Source organism: Dermatophagoides pteronyssinus, unplaced genomic scaffold (genome assembly GCF_027571235.1).
Source record: "Dermatophagoides pteronyssinus isolate colony J.1.1.1.1 unplaced genomic scaffold, Derpt_VIB-CSIC_2022.12 sq0007, whole genome shotgun sequence".
Classification (NCBI taxonomy): Eukaryota; Metazoa; Arthropoda; class Arachnida; order Sarcoptiformes; family Pyroglyphidae; genus Dermatophagoides; species Dermatophagoides pteronyssinus.
In genome coordinates, this window is record NW_027461531.1 from 2,224,203 (window position 1) to 2,236,949 (window position 12,747).

A 12,747-nucleotide genomic window follows, 5' to 3' on the forward strand; every position below is an offset into this window, starting at 1 on the left:
ATGGAGTTATAAAATCACAACGTTTTTCGTATGACTTTAAAAATTCTAATTTTGGATTTAATTTTATTTTTTTAAAATTAAAAACTCATAATGTTTTATGAATGGAGTTATAAACTCACATGGTTTTTTCGTATGAAGTTATAAACTCATAACGTTTTTCGTATGAGTTTATAAGCTCACAATTCCTTAAAGTGAAGTTAAAAAATCACAATTTTGGATTTTATTTTATTTTTTCAAATTACAAACTCACAACGTTTTTCGTATGAGTTTATAAGTTCACAATTCCTTAAAGTGAAGTTATAAAATCACAATTTTGATTTTATTTTATTTTTTCAAATTACAAACTCACAACGTTTTTCGTATGAGTTTATAAGTTCACAATTCCTTAAAGTGAAGTTATAAAATCACAATTTTGATTTTATTTTATTTTTTCAAATTACAAACTCACAACGTTTTTCGTATGAGTTTATAAGTTCACAATTCCTTAAAGTGAAGTTATAAAATCACAATTTTGATTTTATTTTATTTTTTCAAATTACAAACTCAAAAAAAAATTGGATTTTTGGACTTGGAAAATTTTTTGAAAAATTTTGAATTCATGTGGAGGCGACGAGCGCCCTCATAATTGAAATTAGCTGTTAGGGTTCTGTTTTGATTATTTAAACTACTGTTCGATTAGTTGTTATTCATTATTTTTGTTAAGTGTGGTTCGTTTACAAAATTTGGTTATCAGGTTTGTTCATTGAATATGATTGTTGTTTATGTCTAACTTGTTCCATGTTTTTTCCTAATCTCATTGGTTTTGTTTTAAGTATTTTTTATCACTACCTACAATAACACCGAATCAAGCTAAGATTGAGAAAGAATGACATTTATGTTGGGGATGTTCGATTGCTATCTGTCTCAACTTCAATGCCGACAAGTGTCGAATGAATGCAAAGATTCTAATTTACTTTATTTGTCCATTTGATCACGAGGTCATAATCTATAAAGATGGATCGAACAATGAAAACCAAGTCGGGTTCTCTTTTCATGTTCCTGAGCCGATTTCTATTGATAAATTTCTATTAGCCTTGTTTAATAATTATAATAATTAATAATATATCTTTAAATGAAAAATAATTAAAAACTTCAATAATTTAATTTAATTTCACTTGCGCATCAAGATTTTTTTAATAAAAAAAAAAACGCTTGCGTATAGGGGTTTTTATTTTTATTTTAAAAACCTCACATTTTTTCTCGTATGAAGTTATAAACTCACAACGTTCTCGTATGAGTTTATAAGCTCACAATTCCTTAAAGTGAAGTTATAAGTTCATAAAGTGGAAGTGTGGACTTATAAGCTCACAATTCCTTAAAGTGAAGTTATAAGCTCACAATTCCTTAAAGTGAGTTTATATGTTCACTTGGTCTAATGTGAACTTATAAGTCCACACTTCCACTTTATGAACTTATAAAGTCATACCATTTTTAACAGTGTAGTAGAACAAAAGAAAAACACCATTTTATTCTCAATTGTTTTTATGGCAATTTCGATTCCCTGTTAAATGGCCACCTGTTTTCAAATATGAATAAAATCGGAATGAATGTCGTTTATTGTTGTTTTTTTTATATATATTCGCAATAATAAACAATTTTTTTTTCTTTCATTGGAATTCAATGCCATTAAATGAAATACGAATCTTCGATTTGATAAAAACCAATGTAATGATTTTATTTTGTACAAGAATTGCCCATTAATACCAACTTATAAATGTACCAGCGCATATTCGATAGCATTTTAAAGGTAATTATTTCAAGCTGGCTTTATTCGATTTTACTTCGATTATTATTGGCAGGATTTCAAAAAAAAACAACATGAAAATTCACCATATCAATACCGATTTTTTTTTCATTTTGGTTCGTTCAATTTCTTACAATTTTTGTTTGTGTTTGTTTTTTCCCCTCCGCATCATCAATTTTTTTCATGTTTTCTATACACATTGACAACCATGTATAAATGTCATCTATATACACACTGTGTTTTACAGAATTTTTATTTTTCATATATTCTCCTATTGTAAATTGACAAGATAATCTCTCTGTTCACATTCAATGTGAACAGAATTCAGTTTTTTCTTACCCTGTTTGTTTCTGAACTTTTGTTGAACTATAGTATCTGTATGATGATGATGATGATTATGATAAGCTCCCTGCATTTGTTTTTTTTTCTTTTTTTTGTTCATTGAAGAATTTCAGTTCAGTTTATTTAATAGTTAATCACATCATATTTTCTTTTTGTTATTCCTATTTTTTTTTGTTCTTGTTTTTATGAATAAAAGAGCAAAAATATCTACCTAAGAACATTGGATATGAGAAACACAAAAAAAGACAACAAAAAAAAATTTCAAATTGATTACACAATGCTTGTGAAAAAAATGAATAGCCAAAAAAATAAAGAATGTGATTAAATAAAAAACAAGAAAATAACATGATTATAGTGATAATACTATCAAAGACAATGTGTAAACAAATCCTGAATTTGTTTGTTTGTTTGTTTCATATTCGATATTTGTGGTTTTTCATCATCATCATCATCATCATGATCAACATTTTGACAGATATTTTAACAGATTCTTTTTAGTAAAAATTGATCCAATGGAAAAATAATTGATTCAAAATTTGTGGATCCATTTTTTGCTTTGTTTGTTTTGTTTGATTCAATCATCATTTATATGTTCGTATTGTTTTCATTGTGGTCATCACTTAATGAATACAACATTTTTTGAGGATTATGTTATAAAGATAAATGTTGTCATTATTCGAATTATCGCTGATCTTTTAGAATTTTTGTTCTTATTGTTGTTGTCATTGTTTTTTTTATACATCAAATCAATCATAGATAAAATATATTTTTGATGGCAACACGTTTTTTCAAAGTCAGCAGAAAAAAATACATTCCATTCTTTCGATTATTATTTTGTTGTTATTGTTGTTGTTCACCATCGTCATCCGTCATTATGATGATAATAATAACAGCCACTTAAGAAAAAAAAATGTTTGAAAGTCAATAATAAGAACGTGATTCTATCATATAATATTGTGATTATTGAAATTGACATGAAAAAAGATATGTGATATAAAAGGGGAATCGAATGACAAAAAAAAATCGATTATTTTTATCACTGAATGCATAATTTTTTTTATAGATGGCCATTTTTTTCTCACACAAAATAAAAATACTGACCATTGTATAAAACTAATTAAATTGATTTGATATTTTATATTCAGATTTTTCCGTTTTTTTGATGATTTGAAATCAAAAACATTCAAAGAATGATGATTGTATTGAGGGTATTGTATGACTTGCCTTTTAATGGTCTATTTTTATTATCTGGATCTCATCATGTAAATCTTGGCTATAAAATTGCCCATAAATATCATCAATTTTTTTCTCTTTCATTTGATTACTAAATGATTTTTCAATGTCGATTACCTCATTCGATTAAGATAAAACAGTGTAAGAATTCTCTATATTATTGTTGAATAATGGCAATAAAAATTTTTCACCATATTATATAAGTTGTTGTTTTTGTTTCTGTGATCCAAAATCAATTCATTTATATTGATTTCCTGAATAAAGTCAAAAAAAAACGATGATTATTTCAATTTAAATCGAACAACAAAAGTGAAACAAAAACAATTTCTATAAAATCGAAATGGAAATTCAATTCCATAAAATGGATACAAAATTCAAATTACCAACTGGACTTTGTTGATCAAAACAAAAATAAATGGGTCATTTTTCTCCTGTTATCGTACTGCGATGATGAAAAAAATTGAATGATTCTTCATAGTCATCATCATCATCAACATCGTATTTGTGTAGCCATCAAATAAGCAAGAAACCATTCTTTAAAAAAAATTGGTTGCTCGATTGGCCACCATTCTCATCTATACACTATACGGTTGAATTCAATTCAATCGAATCGTTCGATGATAGCGAAGAAAAAAAAAGTTGAAGAACACCGAAATTGACTTTATTCAATTTTCAATTCGTGATAGTAACTGAAAGAAGAAACTGTAAACTGTATTCATAGTATTAAGTCTTGATTTTTGTTTTTTTGGTTTCAGGAATAGAATCGAATGAATTGAATTGGAATAACATTCGATTTTTTGATGGGGACAGTATAGATTTGATCATCGACCAATCGAAGAAAATTTCGTTCATTTTTTGTTTCGAATCAAAACGATCGAATGAGGAGAGTAAAAGAAAAATGTAAAATTTTTGTTTCACAAAAAAATGATCACTGAAGAGAAAAACTAAACGGAAAAAATTTAGTGATCAAAAGACAATGATTACAACCATAACAAACGACAATGACAATGATTCTTATGATTTTGGAATACGTTTTTCTTTTTCAAATGTATAAATTTGTATACATTCAATCATCATCATCATCGTAGTAGTCAATCTATGATATTAACGATGATTATTTGTGAAAAGAACAAGGATAATATCTTTAAATGGCAGATACACTATTATGAACGTAACTTGAAATTGTAAAATAAAGCAAAATAATAATGGAATCGAACAATCGATTTTGAAATGTAAAAAAATTGCTTTTTTTCAATATTATTCGTTTGTATGATGATTATTGTTATTATCAGTATAATATAGGCTTTATAGATTATAATTTTTTTTCTGTTTGTTTGGCTGATCATACTTTAAATGTGATTATTCTCATTCGATTTATTGTTATTCTTATTGTATATAATATATCATTGATCGATTTTTTTTGACTTTTCAAAACAATTTATCAAATTCTTTGAAATCAATTGAAAAACAAAAGATTCTGTTATTGATGAAATATGTATTATTTGATTGTAAATACAAACTGATTATTTTGGAAGATTCTAGAAATATGTTTGAAATGAATGAATGAGATTTTAACATTTTGATTTAATAAATTTAAACTACTATTTACATTTTCTTTTACTTTTGGCTATTTATTTTCAATTATTTCCAATACGAATATAGAGCAAAATTTTTACCAAGTTTGAAAACCTTAAATTTGTTGCTTTCACTTTGTTTTCTATTCAAGTGATATTTATTTATTTGTTTGATTTTCTTTTGAAATGATAAAAGAATATTACTTACAGCACATTGTGGAAAATCAAATTAGTTCCATTGTGAATCAAAATCTAAACATCTATTGTATTGGTGATACATTCTTATTTCTAATTTGATTCTCACAATAATAACAACAACAATTTCCATAGCATAAATATGTGTGAATACAATTGAAAGTTTTCAATCATTGATCAACCTGAATTTTGACCAAACATTTTTGTTTAATATATTTTCAGAATGGAAAATGAAAAAAAAAGTTTCACATCCATCAATGAAGTGATGTTTGAAAGAAATAAAGCAAACGGAAAAAATGTATCGATTTTTTTCCTTTTCTTGACAATCAAACAAATGATTTTCTTTCCATTAATTCAATATATATTAAAACGATCTTTTATTATCCGTCATCATATAGTTAAGTTTCGAATTTAATGATAATGATAATAACAAATTTAATAATTGATTTTCTCTATCCCTCTTTTTGTTCCAGGACTTTTGATGTTACTATGATCAAAAAATAAAAATTGGTGTATTAAGATCGGTAATCGAACTTAATCGAAATCAGCCATTTCACATATAAATAAGTTGGAAACATAAACTCATTTTTATCGCTTTTTTACCCTCCTGGAAAAAAAATGTTTCGGATGCCAATCATAATATCCGGGAACACAAACACACACACACACACACACAAACATACTTCAAATGATATGCCAAACAATTTTCGATTGCTATCGGAAAATTATACGGCCAAAATAAGTTTTCATTTTCCTGAGCAAAAAATATCCAATAGCATACGTTTTTTTTCTTATTTCGAATCAATTTTCAAATCGATTTTTTTTCGTTCAATTCCACAATGATCCAAAAAGTGAAATTGTTGTCAAAATAAAACGAATGAAAAAAAGAATCATCATCAGTGATCATTATAATGATTTTTTATCTGATGATCTCTATATCCCTCTAGTATATATTTAGAATGGAAATAACGATACTTAATACTTGAAATTATTTAAGGATTTACTTTCATTTTATCATTTTTTCAATATCATCTTTGGAAAATGTCATTCATATCATTGGAATTTTATTTCAATAAAATTTTCTTTAGATTTGAATTAACAAAATAAATTGAGAATGTGATTGACACTTTTCCTAAACGATTTTCAATTATTTTCGGCATTATAAAAGTTTTTCTTTTTTTTTTTGTATTGATTAATCATCATTCGATGAACACCAAAATTAGCTATAACTGGATCATTACCAAAAAAAAACAAAAGAATAAAACAATAAGATCTGTAGACAGTAATAAGATGGTTGGCTGGTTGGTTGGTTGGTTGTTGTCTATCATTGATAATCAAAGCCTTAAATAATATTTAAGAATAAAACTATGAGATTTCTAAATTAGGCTCATTTTCTTTTCATCAATTCTTTTCCCAGATTTATTCGTCGACCAATTTCTTCAAGATCATCACAGTATGAGTCTTTTATTTATTTTTTGTCAGCAAAATAAAAACCAAATCTTTTGGCCAAATCATTTAGCAATCTTTTCGGTTTTTTCAATTCTTCCATCATCATCATCATGATGGATCAATGTCTATTGTTCCATAATAATAAACTTGACAGCAACAACATCAACAGTCGGCTTAGTCGATTTTTTTTCTGTTTTGTCTTTGCTTTTTTCTTTTTTTTTCGTAAATCTCTTGTTCGACCAAATAACACGAAGAAAATAGAAAGAATGATGATGATGATGATGATGATGAACAAATGAATCATAAGACACAAACACATTCAATGATCTCGACAGAATGATGAAAAATTTGCTCATCAAACTTCTTTGTTCCAAATATCTATACATAGACGACATATAAATGATAGAAAGGAAATTAGAAATCTTCCTTCTCCATCATTCAACATTATTCATTTGACTAAATGATGAAAGAATCCATATAAACAATTAGATTTTCTAGATTTTTTTTTATTTTTGTTGCTATTTCATTGTACAATAATGATTTTGTCGACATGATGATGATGATGATGATGATCTGACATTCATCCATCCGGTTAGAATTGAATATATTGAAAAAGATTTCATTCATAAAAGAAACTAAAAACAAAGCCATGGATCACAAACACACATATAATCTATATCCGAAACGATTTCGTTTTTGTTGTTGTTGTTGTTGTTCAAAATGAGAAACAAATGAAACTTTTGAATTTGACAAGAAAAAAAAACAAAATGATTGCCAATGGAAGATGAGAATGAAAATCTAAAGATTTTCTATGTTGTTATTGTGTTTTGTTTTGGATCTATGAAACGAAAAACAAATGAATGAATGATTGGATGAATAGGTTTTGTTTTTTCTTATCAAAATCTTAATTCTATTCTTTTCTTAAGGATTCCCTACTGTGTCAAATCTAATTTACTTCGTAGTGGATGTTTGTCGCCACGATGATGATGTTGATGAGAATGATGTTTGTCGATGTTAGTGTTTTTTTTTCTCACTTCTTTTTCTATTTGTTTGTTCGATTTTTTCAAGGGGTAAATGACAAAAGGCTATCTTTCTACCAATTTGAACCAATTCAACCATTTTTTTTAACAAACAACAAAAAAGACTGTTTCAAAAGCCGCTTTTGATATATTCTTTAAATAATGTTGTCATTGTCATTGTTTTTTTTATTATCATTATCATTTGAAGTTTATTCGGTCTTTCATCTTTCATCGTCTTTTTTTTAACGCCACAACAACATGGATCACACAAACTACATTGAATAAGAATGAAGATCCAACAAAAATATCTTATTAAACAAGAATTTCCTTTTTTTCGCTTCACAATTTTCTTGATCCGTTCATTCAAATACATTTCATGTCTAATCATCATCATCATCATCATGATTTTTCAATGGTTATATTTTTTTTCTTTCTGAATTTCACTATATTTTGTTTCAAAAAAAACAACGATAAATGAAATATTGAATTATTAAATGGAAAATATCAAAGAAATAACGTAGAAATTTGCTATTCACAATTCTTTTCCCATTGTTGATGTCCATTTCAACTGACTTGTTGTCGTCGTTTTGACCTAATTGGCCTGATTCTCATTATATTTTTTTCCAGTTTCGTTTTATACGAATCTCAATATATTTCGGCGGTTGTTGTGTATCGTCTCGTTTTTTTTGTGGATAAAAAATTTTATTCGAATGTCATATTATTTATTTGTTGTTGTTGTTCGTGTATCTCAAAATATCTTTTGATTGGAAGAAGAGAAAAAAATAAGGATCTTTATTGGACTCAATGGACCAATATATTTTTTTTTAAACATCAGAGGTTTTTTCTTCAAATGAATGGTAGAAACGGAAATCCAGTTGACATGAACATATTGATAGATTTTTTTTCTTGTTTGACTTTATTTTTCATGATTCGTCATCATCATCATTGTTTCGTTTATTTTATTTACCATAGATGTTATGTTACATATAGGAATGAAAAGACAGAGAGGATTATGTTCATTAAATTAGCATTATGGTTATTCTTTTCCCGTTTTGATACTGATTTTTTTTTGTATTCACTCTCAAATCCTATCATTGTTGTTTTGTATCATTTTTTTTCTTCTTTTGACGCCAACGACTGTAACATGTGTGAATGACATTTTTTTAGAATAAAAAAAATGAAACAAATACAAAAATTAAAGGTATAAATTCTTTTGTTGTTTTGTATCACGATTATGATTATTATTTTTAATATCATCAAATGATTGGCATTAATATTACATCAAATTTTTATATAAATGTAGGCAAAAAAAAAAGAAAAAAAAGAATAGATATTATTGACAACAAATATAGTCCATCATTGACGTGAATATCGTTTGCCACTAAGTCGATCATCTTGTTGATAATTAAAATAGAGATAATCATAAACCTGTGTTGAACTGTGATATTTAGAAAAAAAAAGATTGAAAAAAGTTTTTTCTTTTTTACGAAAATTCATTTGAACAAATACATACACTTTGCCATATTTTTTATCAAGATAATAGAATAAGATGGCAATAATCGAATTGAGTATAGATGTTATAAGAAATATATAGCTCAAAAAGTAATTTTTTCCACCAAACGATGATGTATTCGAAATGATTATGTATTTTTTTCCATTAAAACGATGAACTGGATATGCTAGATAAAACAAAATAATTAATCATTGTAAAATTTATTTTCAATAATCTATATTTACAATAATTGATCTGAAGTAGGTAATAACCATCTTGTAAACCGGTCGATGTGAATGAATTATCTGAATGATCAATATATCCATAAGCTTTACGAAGTGATGAAAATGGGGATATTTGCATCCAATTAATGAATGGTTCATTTTCAAAACCATTATTAGTTGGATCCTCGAGATCCAGCTCATAGATTGGTTTATGCCAATTTGCAGGTTTTTTTGTATTACGAAATACATATTTCAGTGTTTGATTTTTCGGTACTGTTGGATTTCGATAACGTTCAGGAAATTTCCAGCTAATATTCTTGCGTATGATTGAAATTGGGAATAGATATCGTTTAGTATGTCCAGACTCATCTCTAGCAAGGATTCTTTTTTCCAATACAAATGTATCATTAAACATACTGTTAGCGATCATACCACAAGGAACAGTTGGCAATGTTTCATTATCATTGCTTGAGCATTCTCCGCGTGTTAATCGAAGGCCACATAATTGAAAATTATCCACCGAATCAACATAAGGCAAATAATTTTGATAGTAAAATTCTAGCCCATAATAGACGTAAACATTTTTTGGTATTGAACTCATATAGACTGATATTTGACAATGGCAAATATGACCAGGATTTTTATCAATTTCATCTTTACAATATAAAATATTCGTATTATTTTTCTTAGATTCAATTGCCGATTCACTTAAACAATCAGTGTATTCAAATTTATATTCAGTAACAGTCATATTTTGATAGAAACAAATCAAACCCAATATCATATAAACTATGGCTAATAATCTAAATATCGGTATCCATGAACCGACAGTCATTAATGGATAATGTGTACGAAATGTTTGTTGTAGAAAATAGCTATCTTCAAATGAATTTGAATAAATTATTAATTTTCAATGGTCATATCTATTGATGGGTTTGTCTTACCACGTGGACGGCGTCTTAATGATATATCGGACATTGATATATCAGTTTCAGTTATAATTTTCACTCAGATATCAAAAACAATAAATTTTAACACAAAACGAATGAAACAAAATCAATCAATTTATTTCATTTTAATTTCAAAAAATTTAATTATATTAATTAATTTAGAATGAAAATATAGAATTTTATTTTATTGTTAGGAAAAAACATTATTGGATCAATATTTATCAATATGAATAGGACATTAAAAACATAATCCTTTCATTTATGACATCTTTGAAATTTGTGAATGATCATTTTTTCATTATGGATAGTTGGAAATTATAACATTAGATGGCATCATCACAGTAACAAAAATCGGGTCCTTCAATCGGTTCAACTTTCAATCCTAAAATTTGCATACGACATCGTTGTCCATGAAAACGTGTTTTAGCTTTTTTAGGATCTTTGAACGATTTTGGACTCCAAAGTCGTTCGGCAACAGCACACGCTCTTGGCCTAATAGTATATTGTAGTACGATAATAATTAATTAATTAATTGTTATTGAATTCTTAAATATTTCCTATACATACCAGGTTCGACTTATGAGATTGGATGCGTCAATGAATTCACCCCACAAGCATGCTTCACCACCAGTGACAAGATTCTGTTCCTGTATTGTACCATTGAAATTTTGTGGATCACATTGATAATATTTATACCAATCGTTTCCATAGCTAATATAGTTTAAGTACCAACAAGATGATAACAATGCCTGATATCCGGCTTTTGTTACGTTTTTCATTTCCATTTGCCATAATGCACCATTTTTCCATACATGAACGACCGTTTCTGGACGAATTTTTACTTCATTATCGAACACTTCTTGCCATACAATATAACTTCGATTCAGATTCTGTACGATATCGATTAATTTAGTTATGTAATAACTTTCTAGTTTTGCATAATCATCACCAAATTGATTGATTTTCATGAATTCTTGCAGAATCGGATTCGATTTCCAGCAATCAAAGTCTACTTCGTCACCACCTAAATGCATATATTGATCGGGAAAACGTTCGGCTATCTCATGGAAAAGTTTCTGTATAAATTCATAGGTTGAATTTAATACAGGATTGATTGGTCCATACGAATTCGGTATCGGTTTTCCTTTTCCATCATAACATTGTGTCAGCAGATTTGGTTGCCCTTTTCCCCAAGATTCTGTATGACCAGGTGAATCGAATTCTGGTATTACACGTATTCCACGATCATTAGCATACCGTAATACTTTTTGTACATCTTCAGGTGTATAAATAAAGTTTGATCTATATGATCCTTTTTTACTTAGTTCTGGAAATGTTGTCGACACGAATGGAAATGATTGATCATCGACAATATGCCAATGAAAAACATTGAATTTGTTCATTTCCATTGCATCTAATGTTTCGTAGATAGCATGAAGAGGAAGAAAATGACGTGAACTATCTAACATTACACCCCTAAATGCAAAACGAGGCTCATCATCAATTTGACCAGTATTAATACTGAATTGATTTTTGCCAACATGTCTAAACATTTGACTAAATGTTTCCAGACCACGTAAAGCACCCCAAACAGATTTACTTTCAATTACCGAATGATCTTTATCGATTTTAACTGTATAAGCTTCATTCATTTTTGTATTGGGCATTGTTTCGCATTTATCATGAACCAGTATGAGTAACGTTGTCATTTGTCCAGAATAATTAGTCATTTTCTTGAAATTTTCCGTCTTATTCGAAAGATATCGTCCACGAAATTGTTCATTTACAAGTGAACAATCTTGTATAAACATTCTATCTAAATATCGTTCAATTGCTCGATTAAGAACTTGACAATCACCATTTGTTTTCGAATGGATTGTAAAATTTTTCGGATCGATCGATAAAAATGTATCATTCATTTTCATTTGTTTTGGATGTGGCCATATTTCATAAGCATTGACAGCCACTAATAGACTCTATTAAATGACATAAAAAAATTAATTTTAAAATGAATGTTTGGAAAAAAAATTATCATGATTTACCAAATAAATGGCCAAATGTATCTTCATTGTCATCGTAGATGGAATTTTCCCGGATAAATGATCGCACAATGATTTTCTTTTATTAGGATTGTTTAGTTATTTAGATCAATTTTTCACAGTAACTAATGCACATAATAATACAAGTACATTATACATTGTTTTCTTGTATCCTTTATATGAAAATCATAAAAATTTGTCGATTATCTTTTCTGTAGTTGTATTGTGAATAATCAAATAAAAAAACATTTAAACCTTATCGAATTAAAAACATTTCGATTGATATGACAACCAAATCATTTAAAAAACAACAACAATCTAATCGATAAACAAATAAGATTTTGATTAAAATTGGATCGATAAAAAAACCAAAGTTCAACTTTTTAGATGGCTAATCAAAAATGGTTAAACAGAAATACATAAAATATTCACAGCTAATGATCATTA

The 12,747-nt window shown here is 27.3% G+C and overlaps 2 protein-coding genes and 1 long non-coding RNA gene across 4 annotated transcripts; 1 reads left to right on the forward strand and 2 right to left on the reverse strand.

The window, feature by feature from the left end:
- Nucleotides 1-582: 582 nt before the first annotated feature.
- On the forward strand, nucleotides 583-1,148 carry LOC142645175 (uncharacterized). Its single transcript, XR_012846339.1, has 2 exons — nucleotides 583-733; nucleotides 813-1,148. It is a non-coding gene; the product is annotated as an uncharacterized LOC142645175 (long non-coding RNA).
- A 7,660-nt stretch (nucleotides 1,149-8,808) lies between these two features.
- Nucleotides 8,809-10,378, reverse strand: LOC113793243 (cell cycle control protein 50A-like). 2 transcript variants are annotated; one of them, XM_075820717.1, is made up of 4 exons: nucleotides 10,256-10,377; nucleotides 9,333-10,186; nucleotides 9,109-9,274; nucleotides 8,809-9,033 (listed from the first exon to the last, which is right to left on the reverse strand). In XM_075820717.1, exons 2-4 carry the CDS (start codon nucleotides 10,144-10,146, stop codon nucleotides 8,952-8,954), a joined length of 1,062 nt encoding a protein of 353 aa, XP_075676832.1. In that variant the 5' UTR covers nucleotides 10,147-10,186; nucleotides 10,256-10,377; the 3' UTR covers nucleotides 8,809-8,951. The 2 variants fall into 2 exon arrangements, with proteins under 2 accessions (XP_075676832.1, XP_027199041.2); XM_027343240.2 differs by having other exon boundaries at nucleotides 8,810-9,033; nucleotides 9,333-10,190; nucleotides 10,256-10,378.
- Nucleotides 10,379-10,548: 170 nt separating this feature from the next.
- LOC113793232 (beta-hexosaminidase subunit beta-like) lies at nucleotides 10,549-12,490 on the reverse strand. Its single transcript, XM_027343229.2, has 3 exons — nucleotides 12,304-12,490; nucleotides 10,829-12,237; nucleotides 10,549-10,753 (listed from the first exon to the last, which is right to left on the reverse strand). The coding sequence occupies exons 1-3, from the start codon at nucleotides 12,334-12,336 to the stop codon at nucleotides 10,585-10,587; spliced, it is 1,611 nt and encodes a 536-aa protein (XP_027199030.2). The 5' UTR covers nucleotides 12,337-12,490; the 3' UTR covers nucleotides 10,549-10,584.
- Nucleotides 12,491-12,747: the final 257 nt, after the last annotated feature.